The 21808-nt window shown below is 47.7% G+C and overlaps 1 protein-coding gene across 2 annotated transcripts in view; it reads right to left on the bottom strand.

Annotated features, from left to right (window-relative positions):
• Positions 1-8937: 8937 nt before the first annotated feature.
• CD207 (CD207 molecule) overlaps positions 8938-21808 on the bottom strand; it is a 45785-nt gene continuing 32914 nt past the window's right edge. The window contains exons 3-9 of one of the 2 annotated variants that reach the window (XM_055107810.1): positions 15154-15319; positions 14506-14560; positions 14207-14323; positions 12362-12736; positions 11616-11767; positions 10418-10536; positions 8940-9917 (exon numbers count right to left, since the gene is read on the bottom strand). In XM_055107810.1, coding sequence (XP_054963785.1) covers positions 9767-9917; positions 10418-10536; positions 11616-11767; positions 12362-12736; positions 14207-14323; positions 14506-14560; positions 15154-15186 — 1002 coding nt within the window. In that variant the 5' untranslated portion in view covers positions 15187-15319 and the 3' untranslated portion in view covers positions 8940-9766. Of the gene's footprint in view, positions 9918-10417; positions 10537-11615; positions 11768-12361; positions 12737-14206; positions 14324-14419; positions 14561-15153; positions 15320-21808 lie in introns of those variants that run through there. The other variant, XM_003830951.4, reaches the window with a different exon arrangement.

Below are 21808 nucleotides of genomic sequence, written 5' to 3'. Positions count from 1 at the left end.
TAGGACTACACTTGGGTTTATGCTAATGAGGTGACACAGGGTGGACCCTTAGATAATTTCAGGCTGGAGGCTGGTCCCAGAAAGACCAAACATGGGATTAGACTTTGGAAGACTGGGACTTTCAGCCACCCACTCCCATTCCCTACTCCCAGACCTCCAGGTATGGGAGATAGCCTGGGGTCTGGGCTATAACGACTCTTAAAAAATGAGATTCAAGGAGCTTAGGGATTGGTGATCCACATGCCAGGAGGGTGTCATGCCCTGACTCCACAGAGACAGAGTCTCCTGCACTTGGGGCCCCACTGGGCCTTGCCCTGTGTACCTCTTCATCAGGCTGTTTTTGTCCTTTACAAGAAAAGAATAGTAAGTACAGGGTTTTTCTGAGTTCTGTGAATTGTTCTAGTGAATTATGAAAACTGAGAGGTTGTTGCAGAAACCCCCTAATTTTTTGTTTGAGACAGGGTCTCCCTCTGTCACTCAGGCTGGAGTGCAGTGGTACAATCATAAGTCAATGCAGCCTTGAACTCCTGGACCCAAGTGATCCTCAGTTCTCAGCCCCAACATCCCAGCCTCTGTCACATCCAGCATAACCCCAGCATAACTGGGACTACAGGTGTGTGCCAACATACCTGGCTAATTTTTTATTTTTATTTTTTTGTAGAGATGGGATCTCTTTTTATTCCCCAGGCTGGTCTGGAACTCCCGGCTTCAAGTGATCCTCCCACCTCAGCCTCCCAAAGTGCTGGGACTACAGGCATGAGCCACCTTGCCTAGCCAGAACCCCCAAATTTGTAGTTGACCAGGCAGAAGTGGGGTCACTACCTCACTTGTAGCTAGCATCTGAAGGGGGGCAGTCTTGTGGGACTGAGGCCTTACCCTGTGAGAGCTGTGCTAACTCTGGAAGTTAGTGTTAGAATCTGTTTGAATTGTTGGATGCCCAGTGGGTGTCAGAGAATCGGCTGGTGTCAGGAAAAAGCACACATTTGGTGTCAGAAGTGGTGTCAGAAAATACCAAGCAGGCCCCAACTTTAGCTGATTGGATCCATGCCTCCTGAGGTGACCAGGTTCTCAAGACTAACTCAAAAGAATCTGATGGAGCAGGCTGGGGCCAATGTGTGGCTTTCAATGAGCCCTATCCCTTCCAGGAGGAACAGATACTGCTTCAGGGGTTCCTGCTGCTGGGTGGGCCTAGCATTAGAAGAGAAGGCATGAGGCATCCCAGTGGACAGTGCCATGGAGCTGTGCAAGCGTGATGTCCCTGTCCCTGCCACAGGGGTTACCAGCTGAACAGAACCAATATTCCCACGGCTGGTCAAGGAACCCCTCTAAAAGCCAGTGCTGGGGTTACCAGCAGATTCCTGTTCTTTGGTTCCTTCTTGTCTCCATTACTTCAAACGGTCACAATCTTTTTGAAATAAATCACATTTTCTTTCACTTTGGAAAGTCTAATTACATATTATACCATCATAGCAACTCTTAAACAAACTCACAACCTTGCAAATGGCTTGTTCCATCCATGTTGTGTTGTTTCTTTGCTACTTTCACCCTCTGTTCCTATGTCCCATTCTCATGTCTTTTGCACAGATCCTGGGGTCAGCCTCTTATAGGTCCCCAGCTGCCGACTAACAACACTGCAGACCAACCACAAAGGTGGAGAAGCCACACGGAACGTGCCTCCTCTGAGGCCGGGCCAGGAGAACAGCTTTGGCCCAGGAGGAGCCTGTGCCATGCGTGGCTGATGTCAACCCGGCAAGCAAGTCGCCCCGTGGGTAGGGGATCTGCAGGCAGGAAGGGAGCGGTTGCCCACACCCAGTTCATGATGGTTGGGGTGTGTGTGTTTGTGTGTGTGTGTGTGTTGAACTGTGCAGTGTTAGGGGCCCAATGTGTAGAGTGCAGAGCCACCATTTGCTGCCTTTTACCTCCTGTTTGTTGAAAACTGACCTTAGAGAGGAGGGCACAGCAGGAATGAAGGGTGAAGGCACCCATTTCTGGACTATCAACAGCGCTGCCTGAGATCCCAGTGGTGTCTGCCAGACTCCTTCTCCGCCACATAGAATGGGATGGAAGCTGCTGGAGGTGCCTCCCTAGAGGCCCATCAGACACTCAGGGCTGGTGGCTGAAAAGAAAGGGCTTGTCTTGGTTTCTGTTTCCCCATACACAGGAAGGGCCCAGGCTGGACCTACTCAGGACCTATTTCCTCCTGAGGCCTGAGGGCTGAGGGAACCTCGAAGGCAGAACTCTACGGATTCCTTGCCCAACTGGAAGGTCAGAGTCTGGGCCAGGGGAGGGGCATAGTTCTTCCCTGGCCTCCTCACCCACCCTCCGGGCCCTAGCTCTTCTATTTCCCACAGGAACACCATCTACCAGCAGGGCAGAAAAACCAGGGGGTTGCTATGTCTTCACTGAGAGGCTTTCTGTTCTCTGGCCAGACAAAAACAAATGGGCATTAATACAAGAAATGGCCAGGCACGGTGGCTCATGCCTGCAATACCAGCACTTTGTGAGGCCGAGGCAGGTGGATCACTTGAGGCCAAGAGTTCAAGACCAGTCTGGCCAACATGATGAAACCCTTGTCTCTATTAAAAATACAAAAACTAACTGGGCGTGGTGGCAGGTGACTGTAATCCCAGCTACTCGGGAGGCTGAGACAGGAGAATCATTTGAACCTGGGAGGCGGAGGTGGCAGTGAGCCGAGATTGCACACTGCACTCCAGCCTGGGTGACAGAGCAAGACTCCAAAAAAAAAAAAAAAAAAAGAAAGAGTCTACTTGGGACTAAAGCCAAACCAGAGGGAGCCAGAGCCAGGAGAGGGAGAGAGGCGGATTCTTCTTTATATTTTTTAATCCAGGACATTTTATTTAATAGTAGGGACAGCTTCTTGACATGATGTGAGCACTTGTATTCAGCAGTACAAAGTGTCCTGATTTTACACCCTACAAAATACAGCAACGACAATTCATCACATTTATAGGCCTGAATGCAAACCACCATCTCACCTGGCTTTTATTCCATTCATCTCCTAACTGTTCTCCCTGCCTCTCCTCTTACCCCCTCTCAAGTCCTGTCACCATGGTGCAAGCATAATGATCTTTTCAAAAAAAATTAGGTGTACACACAAATATTACTTAGCTCTCTCAGCTGGGAGAGGCAATGATGTTCAAATAGCAACAGCCACACAGCCCCCAGGTTTTGATTTCTAACACCATTCTCCAAAAAAAGGAAACCAGGGCTCATTAGAGAAATGGCTGACTCTAGAACTGGGGCAGGAAATACTCAAGATGAGCCTGGAGCATCTTGTAGTACCAGAAAGTAAGGAGATGCTTAGTTACCAAAAACAAACAAACAAACAAACAAACAAAAAAAAAAAAACTGAGGGAAGTATGTCAAAATGACACAGGAACCAATGAAGGAGCTCCCAATGGCCAAAGCCAGAGCAATTTGAGCAAAAACAAAACAAAAAAACAAATAAAATAGTATTGGATTATAACCCAAAGTGTAAGAGAAATATCTGTGAGTCCATACTGACATAAATGAATGTCTGAGTAAGTAAACAAATAGATAAGTCTCTAGGGCAGAAAATGTCCAAATATTTTATGTAAATATCCCATTCTGAGAAAAGTAGAGTGTAACTTCCTACTCTTTCAGTGTGAACTGCATATAGTGACTTCCTTCCAAAAAGTTCAGTACAGGAAAAGGGAGAAAAGAGTAACTCTGGAGTCAATAAACTTGGCAAACACTACCCCAGCCTGGAGATCAAGGTCAACACCAACAGTAATGAATTCTATTGATGGTATGTACCCTTCATAGGATGTGATGAGAATGGCCCTTTATCTCCATGGTCTTCCTCCTGAAACTCAGTACCCCAATCTAATCATGAGAAAAACACCAGACAAATTCCATTTAAGGGACAATCTACAAAGTACCTGACCAGTGGGCTCCTCAAAACTGTCAAAGTCTTCAAAAACAAGGAAAGACTGAGAAAATGTCACAGCCAAGAGGATCCCAAGGAGACATGATGGCTAAATGTAATGTGGCATTCTGGATGGGATCCTAGGAGAGAAAAAGGATGTTAGGGGAAAACCAACGAAATCTGAATAAAGTATGGACTTCAGTTAAATATTGGCTCATTAATTGTGACAAATGTACCATACTAATATAAGATGTTAACAATCGGGGAAATGGGAAAGGGTGGGTATATAGAAACTCTCTGTATTATCTTCACAATTTTTCTGTAAAGCTGAAACTATTCTATAATATAAAGTTTTTAAAAAAAATTATTGAGACAGGGTCTCACTCTATCACCCAGGCTGGAGTACAGTGGCGTGATTACAGCTCACTGCAGCCTTGACCTCCCAGGTTCAAGCAATTCTCCCACCTCAGCCTCTTGATTTGCTGGGACTACAGGCATATGCCACCACACACGGCTAAGTTTTGTATTTTTTTTTAGAGACAGGGTCTCCCTATGTTGCCCAGGCTGGCCTCAAACTCTTGTGATCAAGTGATTCTCCTTGAGTTCTGTGCTCTGTGAACACAGGCATGAGCCACTGAGCCCAGCCTAAAAAGGTATTTAAAAGATATTAGGGATGGCTGGGTATGGCAATTCACACCTGTAATCTAAGCACTTTGGGAAGCTGAGGCAGGAGGATCACCTGAGCTCAGGAGTTTGAAGCCAGCCTGGGCAACATAGCAAGACCTCATCTCTACTAAAATTTAAAAAAAATTAGCTGGGCATGGTGGTGCACACCTGAGGTTCCAGGTACTCAGGAGGCTAAGGCAGGAGGATTGGTTAAACCCAGGAGTTCAAGGTTGCAGTGAGCTGTGATTGTGCCACTGTACTCCAACCTGAGTGGCAAAGGGAGGCCCTGTCTCAAAAAAATCAAAATTAAAAAAAGACATAAGTAGTAATTATGGAATCTCAGAAGACCAGAGTCAAGCTTTAGAGTCTATGCTGGCAGGAGGAATGCTCCAAGAACGGCAGCACTAAATCTAGTCTGAGCTCTGAAAAAACACCAGGACAAATCAAAGGTCTCACATGGTTGAATCCGACCGGTGGTCCCTGGGTCACATGACTGCACTTTAAAAATAAATAAATAATTTAATTAAATTAAATTAAAACAGGGTCTTGCTCTGTAGCCCAGGCTAGAGTGCAGTGGTGTGATCACGGCTCACTGCAGCCTCAATCTCTTGAGCCCAAGCAATCCTCCCACCTCAGCCTCCGAAGAGCTAGGATTACAAGTCCGCACTACCACACCCAGCTAATTTTTTCTGTATTTTTTGTGGAGACGGGGTCCCACTGGGTTGACCAAGCAGATCTTCAACTCCTGGCCTCAAGTGATCCTCCTGCCTTGGCTCCCAAAGGGCCTCCCAAAGCATCTAGCCTCATGCCTGCACTTTTCTGCAAGGAAGGCTGTAAGTGCTAGTTCTGCTTCTAACTTTAAAAGGTGAACTCAAAATACAGGAAGATACCTAAACCAAGAAGCTGTTCAGGATAAAGGAAGAACCACAAGAGTGTGACAAATGTTTTCCAGTGACATAATTCTATTGCATGTCTGTAGATCTTGTTATTCCTGGAAGCATTTAAGCTTTCAAATGTAACAAATCATTTGTCACGCTTCTTCAACACTAAGTAAAAAACAGATGTCACTCATCTGCCTAAAACACTTCAATGTTTCCTCCTTGTCCTTCACATAAAATCCAAAACCCCTCCTCTGGCTTTGAAGGCCCTCCAAGAGCTGCCTGTCCCCTGCTTCACCTCACACCACACTCCAGCTAGACTGGACTTCTCTTGGTGCCTCAGGCCTGTCACACTCCTTCTCTGCATTTTCTGTTTCCTCTCTCTTTCCTCGTCTGTGTCCCTATCCCACTCTGCCTAAATTCTGCTCATCTCTCAAGGCTCAGCTTATGTGCCTCTTCCTCAGGAAGCCTTACGAAATCCTTTCGCTTTAGGCTCCCATAGATTAATAAAAGTTTCCTTTTTGAAAACACACTGAGTTTATCATAAATTGGGTAGCCTGTGTTTTCTCCCCCAAAAACAGAGATTCATTCTGGACCTGAAAAAAAAAAGAAAGTTGCCTTGGGACAGATAGGAGGGGAGGTTCTTGGAGGTCTGGGATGGGAACAGAGAGGTAGAGAGAAAGGAGGGCCTGAAATCTCTGAGGGAGGCAACGCATTGCCCTGCTGGGGGCTACCTGGAGCCCTGGCCAGGTGGGGTCACCAAGGGAGCCAATGGCAGCCCCCATGCCCAGGGCCCAGCCCCAACCAGGGCGACAATGCCAGGAATAATGCCAATAATCCCAGAAGCCAGGGTGCTTTGTAAGAAAAAGGGGAAGTGCTAGGCAACTACACACATGTGCGCGCGCGCACACACACACACACCCCACCCAAATAATGGCTTATCTTCCAAAGCACTGGGAAAATTAAAGCAAAGAAAGCATAGCTCATACAATATGAGAAAAAGAGGAGAGAGAGAAAGAGAAAGTGAGAGAGAATGACAAAGAAAGAGAAAATGAAGTGATTCAATAGATAGATAGATCAATAAAGCATAAAAACAGAAAAATAAAATATTATAGTACATGTTCACGAGCATTAGGACTAGTTGGTCAGTGGGGGTGACTGAAGTATTTTTTTCTCTTCTTTTATATTCAAACACAAAAGGATAAATTTTTCAAGAGTATTTTATTGCAACATTGAAAGAGGGCATGTCAAGCATTGTTAGCCTGCCAAATCAGAAAAAAAAAAAGAAAGAAAACAACTAATGTAATATAATAAATACCCAAGTTGACTGAGAAAAAGTTCTCACCTGTCCCTGGCTCCCAATTTTTCACCTGACAATGGAAAAATCCCCAGAATTTCACAAGAAATACTGCGGGGTCCATGATACGAGGAGCTGCCCAGGTATTGATAACACCCCAAGACCTGCTAGAGACAGGACTAGAGCACTATCAATGGTGGGACTTCCTAGGCGAGGCCACACTGCCAGCAGAAGGGCAGGTGCCCATGTAGCGACCTCCCTGGAGAAGCAAGGCATGCATACAGTGGGGGAGGGAGCCAAGGTCACAAGACAAAGCAAAGCAACAGGTGTCCCAGCTTCCTCAAGGGAGGAAGCCAAGGCAATGCTGCACTTGTTGGGTTCAGGCTGGGGCACAGACTCCAGATAAAAACACATCCTCACTGACTCAGGCTCTTTCAGTTTCAAGAAAAAGCAATGGTTGGGGTCAGGAGCACAGCCTCGTAAGGTCCCCATGCACAGAAACCAGGAGGATCCGAAGGGCTGGGAGGATCTGAGGCAGCCCTGGGAACGGGAGCAGCCGGAGCCCTTCAGGCTGCCCTCCGGGACCTCCATTGCGACTCCTCTGAGCCGTTCTCTTTTCTCTGCCAACTATAATCCTCTGCAGTCACTTCTTTTTTTTTGAAACAAAGTCTTGCCCTGTTGCCCAGGCTGGAGTGCAGTGGTGGGATCTCAGCTCACTGCAACCTCTGCCTCCCAGGTTCAAGTGATTCGCCTGCCTCAGTCTCCCAAGTAGTTGGAATTACAGGTGCCCACCACCATGCCCGGCTAATTTTTGTATTTTTAGTAGAGATGGGGTTTCACCATGTTGGCCAGGCTGTCTCGAACTCCTGACCTCAGGTGACCCACCCACTTCAGCCTCCCAAAGTGCTGGGATTATAGGCATGAGCCACCGTGCCCGGCCTGCATTCATGTCTTTCCTCTGCCTCATAGCTTCTGCTCATTGCTAGTTTCTTCCAATGCCACATGACGGCCCCTCCAGCCTTTCTCTTAACTCAGTGCCTTCCAGCTCAACTTCCTTTTGTTAACAGCTTCATCCTCTTGCTATTTCCTGGTTCAAATTCTTTCCCAGAGAAATGGTCTGATTTTCCCAGCTCATCTCTTTGCCAAAACCAACCAGAGATCCCCGACCAGCCTTGTTCTTGTCACCTCCCATTTCCTCCATTGGTGAGGGAGGGATCCCCTGCCCTAAATAGGACAAGATGGCCAAAACACGACATTTGACACTGTGCAGGTGAGACTGGCAGCAGTTTACTAGTCACAAATACAGTCTACTGGGGAAAGATATCATAAGCCACACAGGGCCACACGGGGTCACCCTCAGGAGCAGAGTGAACCAGCCAGGGCTGTGGGAGTCAGGCCTTGTAGTAACAAAAGGATGAGATGCCCCGGATTCCTGTAGGAGGATGTGATTGGCTTGTTTGAATAGTTTCTCAGGCTGGCAGAGAAGTGAAACCCATTAAGTAGAAAACTGGGTGGTGTGCAGCTGGTCCAGATGATAGGGAATTAGCCAGGTGGGGACCGAGGGCAAGGATATATCTGGTGAGAGGCAGGGAACTCAGGGTTAGGTCTTTGGGGCCCTGTGAGGCATAAAATGTCACAGAAGCACGTGGTATTTCAGGTCTTACAATGCAAGCCTGTGCCCTCAGCTGTGACCCATTTGCACCCAGAACAACACACTGCTGGTTACACTTATTTAAGGAAGCATCTTTTCCTGAGGACCCTAATGAAGACCTGTGCTCACTCCACCCTCCCCTCCTCTCTGTGGTGGCTGCTGCCTGGATTCCCGCTTCAGCCACTGGACTTGGGATTTGGAACTGATGCCTGTGGAACTGGGTCTCTGTGAAGAGTGGGGAACCTGCTGAGACTTGTTCTTGGGAATTGAGCTAGAGACTAGAAGATTGTCCAGTGAACAAGAAGAAAGATCACCAAGATCGTGACATTGGAGACCTTGCTCTACTTTAATAAAAACTAGAGATAAGTACTGGTCACATTTTGTGGCATTTCCAGGGCTGGAACTTCCCCAGTCCTTGTTATTTTTGACTCCCCAGATGTTTCCTGAGGATACCCTAGAACTTCATGTCCACCAGAGGAGACTGCCTTTCCCACATATTCACCTGGACAACCAGAAATGAAAAAGTGCACGTGGAGTGAGTCCTTGACCCAGGCAGCATTTTATTCTGAGGAAGCTGGAAGGTGAATTCATGAAGGCACTGAAGGCTGCTTCCCATGCACAAGACACAGGAAGACAGGAAATGCAGAAGGAGGAGGAGGTGCCGGAGAGGTGAGGACAGAGGCTGTATGGACGCTGGGTGGAAGGCAGGGCTCGGCACTCCAGTGTACTAAGGGAGTGGAAGGAGAAGGGAGCCAGCCGAGCTCTGAAGGAGATACAAGTCCGTGTCAGCCGCTGACTTGAACCAGAGAAGAACGGGTTCAGGCTTTAGATGATGTGGATGAAGAAACCACTGGGGACATACCATGAGCAGGATTTCCAAGAACAGAGCAATTTGCATGGCAAACACAGCCAGCTGCTAGCTGCCAGCACAGCTAAGCAGAGACATGGAAATTCTAGGGGGTTTGGCCAAGAAAAGCCCTGGATGACAATATCAGGAGAATTGCTTGGTTGCTCTGGAGTAACTTTGATGTGATGAAGCTGAGGCTTCTCTGAAAGAGTGGAAAACCCCAGGGTGTTGTGCCGGATTACGGGTCTTGATCCTCCTTAGCAGGGCAATTGGAACTTCTAAATCCTCTCTACCCACCCCTCCCACGTTAACCTGAATTCTCCTTTCCATTCCAGCTGCCTCCAAGAGGTCAGAGAATTTCCAGCCAAGACAGACGGACTCCAGAATGCCACTGTGGGACAATTTTGAAGCAAGAAAAATTAACGTGCAAAGTCATCCTGGAGTCTGGGGAAGAAAGGCATTTCCTCATGTTTAACAAGCGTTGGAGTTCAAAGAGTGAGCTTGGGAGCCTGTCCTGTCATGGTTCTGATGGGACATAGGGTCGCTTACAAATGAAAAGAAACGTTATGTCACAGGGGGCATCATTCCAGGCCTGAAGTGAGGGAGCCTTTATATTGCCACAGTGTTCATTGTTCCCAGCATTGTTGGGCTCACCTGGAATCCAGAACCTACCAAGAGGGGGGAAAAAGATGGATTTACAAAGTGGAAAATCAAAAAGAACTTATTTCCAGTGAAGAAATGAGTTAACTCAACCCAAGCTTTTGTCCTAGGGAATGGCATAGCAAATGTCTGCACCCAAGCCTCAGAGGAAGGGGACTGGTGAGACTTCGACCTCTAAGCTTTCACATGCCCCAAGTCCAGGCCAAACCAACCCACCACTTTCAAGTCCCTACACAAACCCACACTGTGAAGACCTAGACTCATGACAAGATCCCTGAAGCTGGCCAGGTAGAAGGCCTTGTTGCCAAACCCCAGAGGGCGTGGAGGGCTCAGGTCCACAGCCAGTTAGTGACAGGGTTGCGCTCGATCTTGGTTGCAATGTTCCAGTCATCCTAAGACAGGGAAGAATCAGAAACCCTGTCTCATGGGGAACTTCGCCCCCACTCCCTTCATGCCCTGGCCATGGCCGGGGAAAGTCAGGCTGGCAGGGAGGGCTCCAGGGGCTTACCTCGCACTTTGGACCTTGTTGAATGGCGTGTCATCCACCCAGGACCAGTCCCCTTCCATCCCTGCTTTAGTCAGGCCAATCCAGTAGATGAGTCCCCCCGCTGTTTTATACAGAAACTCCTGTAGGAAAGACAGGATAAGCAGAGGTGCGGCCACACTTGGAGCTTGATCACCTGTCTCTGGGTGTTCTTCACCTGCGCTCAGTGACAGCCCTGACCCACAGATGCGCTGCACAAACTGGCCTCTCAAGCTTCTTCCTGCCCTTGCCCAGAGCCCAGATTTCATCTTCCAGATTATGATGTGTCCCTGCTCTGCAGCTAACAAGCTCAGGACTCAAGCCTTTCTGCCACTCAGGAAGCAGGTGCTGAAGCACAGGAAGGCCTCAGCTGAACTCCAGAGCACGGACCACAAGAGAATGGTTCATATGATAAAACCTGAATTAAATGAGCCCTGAATCCACATACGGCACTGTGCTGAGTCGTCCATATGCATTCACTCCTTTCCTCTGAGGCAGGTGCCATCACCATGCATGTTTCATCAAGTGAGGGCCAGTGAAGTTTGCCCAGTGAAGTTGGGTATTCCACCCAAGCTGCTAGGACTAGTTAGATGGCAAGGTTTGGGCTCTAGAACTACGCCAGAGCCCAGGCTCTGACCTGCTCTGCTATCCCACCTCCCAGATGAAAAGGGCCTGCCCAATTTCTGCCTCACCAGGCAGGAGACTTCTTGAGTCATGTGGAATCATTAAGGCTGTTCACAAATATTTCTTTTTTTCTGGGCACATGGAAAGTAGATCCTCTCTGCCCTGTTCCAGGAGTACTGGAATCCAGGATCCTCCCAATCCAGCAGTACTGCATAACTTACTTAACTTAATTAACATAACTTAAGCTAGTGAAATGTAAGCAAAAATGAGGTATGTTAAATCTGGGCAGAAGCTTTGCACAATATGTCAAGTTCCCTTTTCCTGCCCCAGCAATTGTGGAGACATGTTAAGATGAAGACTCCTTGGCCTGGGTCCTTGAGTAGCCACAGTGAGCACAGCCCCCTTGCCGGCCCTTATTCGACATGCTACTGAGAACTAATCCTTCTTCATTAGGTCATCAATATTTGGGGATTTTTGTTCACACAGTGTAATCTTGCCCATCCTCCCTGGCCCAGTGCTCATACGCCCCCTTCACAGAGCCCATAGGCACAGCACTCACCTGCTCACTCTCTGAGGTCACCGAGGTCAGGTGTGAATTCCTGGACACACAGAACTGCTCGGCACTATACCAGGTCTTTGAAATGAGAGAAAAGTAATAGAAGTTCCCCTTGAAGTACTTCCAGCCTTGAGAAACCACCTGTAGAATATCATCTAGAGAACAAGAGGTAAAAGTGAACGCTGGTATTCTTGATTTCTTGGGATGCTGGCTTGGTGGGGGCACTTGAATGAGGTCTCAGAGACAGCAGCAAATGGAGCTGTGCTCTGGTGTCCTTGGGTCCTTGTATAGGGGAGTAGGGACACTCTTTCAAATCCTGAAAGTCAGACAGAGACTAATAGAGTCTCTGGGACTGGAGAGGTTATAATGCAAGAGGTTGGACAAAGAGTGTCTTCCCCATGATGAGGAAGCAACCCTCCATCGGCCATGACAAGTAGCTGAGCCCCTGGACTCTAGAAAGGAACTTGATGGGAAATGACTAGGTGTGGGCCAGGGTGGACATCCCCTAATGCTTTTACATTCTGCACTTTTGTGTGGGAGCTCTAGCTGGACCCTGGTCTCTTTTCTCCTAACAGCCCCTAAGTCCTCCCCAACCTCAAGCCCTCTCTCCTTAACTTCCTAGCCCATGGCTGCCCCTCTTTTGCCCCCACTTTCCTCCCCAACCCACCAGCCCAATGGCCTCAGGTCTGGGACAGGTAAGATCCCATGGGCCACTGGTCAGCTTCAATGTAATTTTCTGAGTCACTTACTTTGTCGTTTGAGCAACTTGCTCATATTCTCCAAGCTGCCCTGGAGTGCCCGGATCTTTGTATTTAAAGCACTGGCTTTCTCCAAATCACTTTTTAACTCTGGGATTTGGGCATTTAAGGTACTGACTTCTTCCCAACTTCTTGTTAAGATCTGGATCTGTGCGTTGGCCTTCTCCACACTGGTTTCTAACTTCAGGAACTGAGAACGCACATAACCCAGGCTCACATTCACCATCTGGATCTGAACGCCAGCTGCCTCCATGCCGTCGCTATTCTTTTTAATTTCAGAATCCAGGGTGCTGATGTTGTCCACACGACCTTTCAGCAACTGTACATTGGTCTTTACATCTGATATGGTGCCCATAAACCGGGGATCTGAGATTGAGAAAGTCAGGAGGTCAGCTGAGGGGAGCCCCAGGGACAGGAGTGGGGGTGTTGTCAGGTTGATCAAAGGAAGGGAAGGAATAGGCTGAAGCTTCCCAAAGAACCAAGACAGTCCAATGGGCCACCCCAACCCTCCAATCATTCATTAACATACAACAAACGTGCAATGGGCACCCACCATGTGCCAGGAACACAGGTGGATACAGATAATGGGGAGACTGATAAAACACAGGCTCTCTGTGAAAAGATTTCACAGGCAAGCAGAAGCAGGAGTTAGAAACCATTCCTGAATTTTCTGAGTGTTCAGGGAACATTTGATAAAGGGTGCCCTCCATGAGCCCCGTCACTCTCCCCAGAACTTGATTCCCCCTAGACCCCACCCCTTGGTTGCCATCCCTCTGTTTTCAGAAACCCCTGAAGTGGCCATCTGCTAGGACAGCACCACTCCCCCACATCTGTCCATGGGCCCCTCTGTGACCATGGGAAGAACCAGCCACTAATCTGGAAGTGGCTTCTCCAGAGAACATGGAAGAGGAAATTACAAAACTGTTTCTCCCCTTCCCTTGCCCCACCCACTTTCACATTCTGCTCAGGTCCCAGGCCTGGGTACCAGAGAGAGGATCAAAGATAAACCAAGAAGCTCAAAGGCGAGCCCTGAGGAAAATGCCATGCTAGAGGCCAGGGGTCTAGGATGGGGCAAGGGGGACTCTGCTCAGAGCCTACAAGTCTAAGACCAAATATGTCCCGAGGCCACAGAGGGAGAAAAAAAACCCAACAGCTTCTTGGGTCCCCTTGCTCTGCTTCCTGGAGCCCTGGCAGGAGGAAGAAGGCTCTGCCAGCAGCAAAGGCCATGAAGCCTGACAGAGCCAGAAAAGGAAGAAAGATAAACCATGCAACATCAAATGAGCAGGAAGCCTCCCTAGATGTGATCTTTACAGGGACAGGAGAATGAAGACAGCACCAATGGGTCCTGGTGAGAGGGGACTGAGTCATGGAGATCTGTTGGCTCGTTGGCCAGGCTCTCCATCTGGTGAGTTGGGGCCAATGATACATGAGGCTCGGTCCTTCACAGGGTCAGGAGACATTGCACTGTCAAGGACTGTCCACAAGGCTCTAGATCCAAGGAGCAGAGCTCAGATTGGTGTGGGGGTGGACGGGGAGAAAATAGCACAGGATGAAAAACTAGATGAATGTTTCCTGAGGACAAAAGAATGTATCCTTGAGCACCAATGTGCAAATGCTAATCCCAATAATATCCCAGAAATTGGGAGGGAAAGAGCATCAGCTCACCGTACTGGGGGCGGCACACCCTGTTACTGCACATGGAAAGAGGAGGAAGGAGACGAATGAAAAAGCCACAGGCAGGAGAAACCCGGAGAGCAGGGAAGTGGTCTCGATCTGGAGGGAGCCGGCTGGCCACAGAGAGGGGCTAAGCCCAGATGATGAAACATGAGGACTTACAAAGGACGGCCTGCAGCAGGACGGAGGCGACCAGGACCAGCGTCAGGCAGATTAATGCAGCACGGACTGTGGGTGTTTTCCCCGGGACCAGAGATGGACCGGACTTGGGAGGAGGCTCTGCTGGAAGAAGAAGAAAATGTGTGTTGAAGGAGCAGCAAAGGGCAGGTTTGCACACAGAACACGGAGCAGGTTCTAAGCAGCGATGTGGCTTGCCTCGGGGCCAGAGGGAGATGTTCTGTTTGTCCACAGTGAAGTGCGCATCAGGGGCCTCCCTCTCCACAGTCATCCTGAGTGCTCACCCTTATCCTGAGAGCACAGATGCTTCTGGCTGCCTGTCTCTCCAAGGGCTCTTATCTAGAGGAAACAGGAAGTCAGTCCCACAGCAGGTCACCATATCATCCCAACTTCCCTATTCCTGACTAGATACCTTGTCTGGCTGACTCCCATCCTCAGATGTCTGAGCTTTCAGGAAGAGGCCATTTGTTGTCTTCTCTGGGGGTCTGTTACATGGATACATTAACCATCTTGTCCCAAAGCTATCCCATTTCTCTTGTAAGACTCTCATCATCCATCCACCCATCCATTCACCCCACAAATACAGGCTGAGTGCCTTCTAGGTACTGATGCTCTACCAGGCATAGGGCCACAGTGATGAATAACTCACAGTCCTTGCACCAAGCAGCTCATAGTCTGGTAGGAAAGACAGACATGAGCAAATAAATTGCAAGGTGATGAGCACAAGAGATAAATATGCCCAGTTCAAAGAAGCATATGAAATGGAGTAATGGGGGAAAAAAAAAAACTCCAGTAGAAAGATAAGCATATGCCAAAGGATGGAGCATAAGATAGCATGGAGTGCTTGGCAAATTGTAAATAGTCGCAATATTGCTGGAATGTAAAATATACATTCCAACAGGAAGGGGACGCACACGGGGTGGAAGAGGCACCTGGGGTCTGATGATGAAGATCCTTCTGATCATGTCAAGGAGCTGGACCTCTGGCTTGTGGGTGACATGGGGCCAATTAAGGACTTCAGGCAGGAGAGAGACAAGGACAGGGACACTGTAGAAACATCACTCTGATCCTGGTGAGGAGCAGACTGGTGGGAGAAGCCTGGAAGCAGAGATACCAAATAGGCAACCATTGCAATAGAATATCCTGCTTCCTGTTATTAATGCATCTTGGCTGATACAATATCCCTTTATAATATGCAACTTGGAGATTCAAAGTGTAAACCTAAGACTTGGGTTCTCCTCCCTGCTTCCTGCACCATGTGAGATTTTCAAAAAAAGTAGGGGTGCTCAGCAACCTCAGACTAGGAATCATTCTGTTTCTCTCTCCTCTCTCTCTGTCCCCACCTCCTCTCTCCTTCTTTGTAGTCCTAAATAGAGAGTTCCATATGTGCAAGAAGCTCAGGGCACAGAAGAGCTGATTTGGGCTCAATGAAGGACTAAATTTTCTCCTGGGCGGCTTCTCATGCTTTGAAGAAGTCTGCCAAATCTGAGAAATTTGGCACATGGCAGACTCTAGACAAATATTTCTTGGAATATAGGAAAGAGGAGAGGAAAGAGGGAGGGAAGGAAGGAAAAAAGAAGGAAATTGGTCCAGATAATTGGAGGATGGGTGAATGGATGAATGGATGGATAGAGGATGCATGGATGGATGTGTGAATGGTAAGTGACTTGGAGACTTGATAGCTGATCATGCCACTCAGACATTTACACAGTCTGGGGCCTGGGATCTGCCTTCTAGAAGCTGCTGCTTCTTTCCTATGTCTCCAGAAGTTCTCATTCATCTTCAATGCAAAAGCATAAGGGGAAGTGTGATTTACTCCTTACCCAGGAATGAACAAAAGCTCTGGCCGCAGGACAAGAAAGCTGTCCTGGGCCTGCTGAGGCTGAGCCAGTGGAGCTGGATGACAGCCTGTATCAGGGACCAGGATTAGAGGTTAAGTTAACAGGGCCAAGGAAATATCTACCTATGCTTTCAGGGGCTACTGCCACCTTTGGTACTTGGGAAGATAGTGGCTGCACGCTCAGCCCATGCCTATGTGCAGCTCATTGTAGTTACAGGCCCTTGATGCTCTCTCTCCAGCTAACCGGGCCTCAGGCTGGAGCGGCTTCTCGGACTGGATGAGGGAACCCAGAGAGGACCCCACACTGGGAAGCTCTGGGAAGGAAGCTGGGTAGCAAAGATGGTGTCTCATTTGTTCTGTCCCATCGCTTCCCTACCCAGCCTGTCTGTAACTTCCAGGCCTGCTGTCTGCTCTAAATTTTAACATTTGATAGTCCCGAATCTGAGGGCCTGGCTCCACATCACTGCCTGCCTCTGGATGTCCATGAAGATTCCTACTCTCTTCAGGCGGCTCGTGTGGTTGCAGAGCCTTGGTTCCATCAGGGCTTAGACAGGATTAGAATGTTCCACTTCTGGACTCTCGTGCTTGGGACCCAGCCTAACTCCAGAATCATCTCTGCCCTTCTGCTCCTGGCTCCTGGCCCTTCATCCATAGCCTGTCCTATTTCTGGGCCTGGGGATAGAGAAGAATCCAAATTACTCAAGACCCTGGTAGAAGGGGCCTTGCAGGGGTCCATGTCTCCTCCTGAGGCATTTGCAGGAAAGAAGCCGCCACACAGTGTGCCTGGGAAGTGTCTTGTCCATTTCCGCTTGGTTGAGAAGTTGGGTTTTCTCTGCTGGTTAGTGGTATGAGTTATTCTTTATAGAGCCCCCCAGATGCCCTCTCATTGGTCCCAGGAAAGGATGAGGAAGCCTCAGCAGGCTGGGCCCATGGCATAGGAAGGGGCTGGAGCAGGGAGCATTTACTCCAAGTGATGGAAATGCAGGCTGAGGTAGGTAGAATAGCTACCGCTAGGCGAAAGGCTGTTCCAGCATGAGGAAGCTGAGCAAAGGCATGGAATCCTGGGCTGTGGGCCTTCTGGGGTTTCAGAGGAGGTGGATGTAAAAGTCCCAAACCATAGGAAGTTTCATTTCCCACTTTGTGGAGAGGGAGGGAGTCAGAAGCCATCTTCCTATTATCATGCTCATCTACAGGTCTTTCCTGAGCACCTCTCCTGTGCAAACCTCTGGATGCTCTATCTGGCACCTGGCCTGGCAGGAGAAAAGACAGAGAAGCAGGCAGGTGCCTTGGCCACACTTTCCAGTCAGGAAGGCGGGCAGTTCTCCTGGGCACTCAGACAATGCCCTGCTCTTCCAAACAGAAGAGGAACTCTGGCCAGACCTAGTGACCAAAAAAATCACCGCTGTGATGAGAACGGGAAGTCTGTGCTCATTTTTTTAGTTTCTCCTCTTCCTGTGTTCCTGGGGTTCTAATATTTTCTCTGGATAAGGATAGAGGAAGAAAACAGCTTGGTCACTTTTTCCCTTTCTCTGGTTGAGACTATGGTTGGGCCCAGCCTTATGCTTGGAGGAGGACCATGGGTTTAATCAACAAGACTGGAACAGAGACCTGGGTTGTATGAAATGCTCCAGCAGTGCCAAGAGTCATCTCCAGGGAGGAGTCACCCGAGTCCCTCAGTCAAGTCATGGAGGAAAGTAGAGTGAACGCCAAATTGCGGAGTGGGGACAGGGAAGGAGAAGAGAGGGAGGAGGGGAGAATGACTCTGAAATGAGAGGAGATTACAGCTGGTCACACCTGGCTTACAGGCCTCAGAGGGACTCCTGTGATGTGATGCGGGATTTGGCCCACAGCCTCCAAAAAATCAAGGGATTCCATGCCACCCTCTGGACATGTGCCCTGGGCACAGGGGATAGGGCAGAGAAACCAAGGAGCATAGGTGGCACCATTCACTCCTCTAGTCCTGCTGTGCACTAGGTACCAGGACACAGCAAGGAAAAAGACAACCACAGACCCTGCCCTCAGGAATGGTTTTCCTATTGTTGAAAAAATATGACATCCTTAATGCTGGGGAGAAGGGAAGGCTCTCCCAAGACTAAAAATGACTGACGACACTATAGGGGCCTTCCCAGGTCTTCCTGGACCCTGATAATGGGTTCCTCTTTTATGACATTATATGAGGACAGGTCTCTTTGGAACAGTGACAATAAGCCAGACCCTACTGGTCAGGGTATTTCACCCAGTGCCATCATAAATAGTGTGATATGTAAATGGGCTGGCAACCTAGCCACATGGAAGAGCTGCTGTGTACCCGGCAGAGGAGGCTGCCCCAAAACTACGTCATAAGTCAAAGAACTCATGCCTATAGCCTCAGTGGGAAGGGCGAATCTATGTCAGGAAAGTAATGAAAGGCTTTTGGGAAAAAAAATATGCATAGTTTCTTTTTAAATCTTTTATTTATTATATAATTAATGATAATTAATGATAGAAAAAAATCCAAGTAAGAAAAAAACCCACCATAGACTGGATGCAGTGGCTCATGTGTGTAATCCCAGCACTTTGGGAGGCCAAGGTGGGTGGATCACCTGGGGTCAGGAGTTTGAGACCAGCCTGGCCAACATAAGTGAAACTCGTCTCTACTAAAAATACAAAAATCAGCCAGGCATGGTGGTGTGTGCCTGTAGTCCCAGCTACTCGGGAGGCTGAGGTGGGAGAATCACTTGAACCTGGAAGGTGGAGATTGCAGTGAGCTGAGATTGTGCCACCGCACTCCAGCCTGGGTGATAGAGTGAGACTCTGTTTCAAAACAAAACAAAACAAAACAAAACCATCATAGAGAAAACAAATGTTGTACCCATAGTTCAGTCTTCCTAACCACCCACGTGTATATGTATACACATCTATATCTATAGCCATAGCTGTGTCTAATCATAACTATGCATATATTATATACATAATCACAACACAATTTCTGCTTATTTTCCCTAGCATCCTTCCCCACCTGTCCTGCATTTCTTTTTTGTTTTTTTGTTTTGTTTTGTTTTGTTTGAGATAGAGTCTCACTCTGTTGCCCAGGCTGGAGTGGAGTGGCGCGATCTTGGCTCACTACAACCTCTGCCTCCAGGGTTCAAGCAATTCTCCTGCCTCACCCTCCTGAGTAGCTGGGACTACAGGTGTCTGCCACCACATCCAGCTAATTTTTTGTGTTTTTAGTAGAGACGGGGTTTCACCGTGTTAACCAGGATGGTCTCAATCTCCTGACCTTGTGATCCACCTGCCTTGGCCTCCCAAAGTGCTGGGATTACAGGCGTGAGCCACTGCGCCCAACCCCTCCTGCATTTCTGATACCAAAAATCCCCCTCCATTGGGAAATTTTTTCAGTTTGTGATTCAAATGGGGCTGCTGATCCTAGATACCTGCAGGTGTAGGAGTGACAACTTGCAATGATGGGTGCCCAGGGTTTGGGTAGGAAGGTAGCTCTCCTCTCTCCCTAAACTGAGGGCCCTAAAGATATGACTATAGGGCAGCTAGTAACCAGTTCCTCTGTCATGTGGAAGACCCCAGTAGAATAAGACCAGCACAGAGACAGAAGCTGTAACAAAAAATGAAGAGACAGAAAGTGAGTCCTGATGTCTTTGAGTGCTGGATCCTGTTGAACTTGAGTTCCATTCCCCACAGACACTGTGTTTCTTGGTTTGGTTATGTGAACACAAACAAAAATGAAAATCTCTTATTTTCATTTGAATTTAATTGGATGAGTTTCTGTTTCTTGCAACAAAAGAGTCCTGTCCAATGCGTTATGTAAGCATATATTTTTTTTTTACAAAACTAGACTTATACCCTATAGTGTGTAAGTTTTTTTTGTGTAATAATGTATTATGGATAACCTTAAAATCAAACTTACATCTGCATAATAACTTTTACTTTTATGTCATGCTCTACTGTAACTTCATTTTCACTTTTTATATTTGATACATTTGGATTTCATGATATTCCATTTTCTTCTTATCTCTTATGGTTTTTTTCAAGTATTCCATGATTTTAGAAAGGAATCTAACTTATCCATTTCTAAATGGGTAGCCTGCTGTCCAGATACCATTTTTTAAAACCATGCATAATTTTATCTCTGATTATGAAGTACCATCTTCATCATGTGTTTCATAATATGTTTGAGTTTGTTTCATATCTTTAAAGGTCTGTTTCTGGACTTTCTATTGTGTTCCATTTGTCTTTCTATTGATATAACAAAACTCTATAATATTAATTAGTATAGCTTTATAATAAAGGCCCTATCTCCAGACACAGTCATATTGAGGATTAGGGATTCAACATGTAAATGAACAGAAAACACAATTCAATCCATAACAGAGCTCATAGAACAGACTAGCAGAAAAATATAACCCGTAATAAGGATAAAAACCAATCTACTGAAACGAACCCAGAAATGATACAGATGTTAGACTTTCCAGACAAGGACATTACAATAGACATTATAACTGTGTTTCTTGTGTTCAAACAGTTAAATAGAGACATGAAACATTTAATAGATACAAATTGCACTTATAATGACTAAAAAAACTACAATGCCTGGTATGAAAAATACACTGAAAGGGATTAATGGCAGGTTATAAATTGCAGAAGAAAAGATCAATGAAGTTGAAGATATACCAATAGAAACTATGCAAAATGAAGCACAGAGAGAAAAAATAACAGAACATCAGGAAGTCTGAGACAACTTCATGCAATTTAATATACGTGGATTTGAAGTCCTCAAAGCGGGTGGAGAGGGACAGAAAATATATTCAAAGAAACAATGGTCAAAATGTTTCCAAGTTTAAGAGCTATTTATTTATATAATAACATGGATGGGTCCATTCCAAGATGGCCAAATAGGAACAGCTCCGGTCTGCAGCTCCCAGCGTGATCGACATAGAAGAAGGGTGATTTCCGCATTTTCAACTGAGGTACCTGGTTCATCTCATTGGGACTGGTTGGACAGTGAGTGCAGCCCACAGAGGGCGAGCCAAAGCAGGGTGGAGTGTCACTTCACCCAGGAAGCACAGGGATTGGGGGATTTCCCTTTCCTAGCCAAGGGAAGCCGTGACAGACGGTACCTGGAAAATCGGTACACTCCTGCCCAAATACTGCTTTTCCTACAGTCTTAGCAACCAGCAGACCAGGAGGTTCTCTCCTGTGCCTGGCTCAGAGGGCCCCACACCCACGGAGCCTTGCTCACTGCTAGCACAGCAGTCTGAGATCGACCTGCGAGGCTGCAGCCTGGCTGGGGGAGGGGCGTACACCATTGCTGAGGCTTGAGTAGGTAAACAAAATGGTCAGGAAGCTCAAACTGGGCACAGCCCATCACAGCTCAGCAAGACCTACTGCCTCTATAGGCTCCACCTCTGTGGGCAGGGCATAGCTAAACAAAAGGCAGCAGACAACTTCCGCAGACTTAAACATCCCTATCTAACAGCTCTGAAGAGAGCAGTGGTTCTCCCAGCACAGTGCTTGAGCTCTGAGAACAGACAGACTGCCTCCTCAAGTGAGTCCCTGACCCCCGTGTAGCCTAACTGGGAGACACCTCCCAGTAGGGGCAGACAGACACCTCATATAGACGGGTGACCCTCTGGGATGAAGCTTTCAGAGGAAGGATTAGGCAGCAATATTTGCTGTTCTGCAGCCTCTGCTGGTGATACCCAGACAAACAGGGTCTGGAATGGACCTCCAGCAAACTCCAGCAGACCTGCACT

Source organism: Pan paniscus, chromosome 12, assembly GCF_029289425.2.
Source record: "Pan paniscus chromosome 12, NHGRI_mPanPan1-v2.0_pri, whole genome shotgun sequence".
NCBI classification, from domain to species: domain Eukaryota; kingdom Metazoa; phylum Chordata; class Mammalia; order Primates; family Hominidae; genus Pan; species Pan paniscus.
This window is presented reverse-complemented; position numbering and strand designations above follow the sequence as displayed.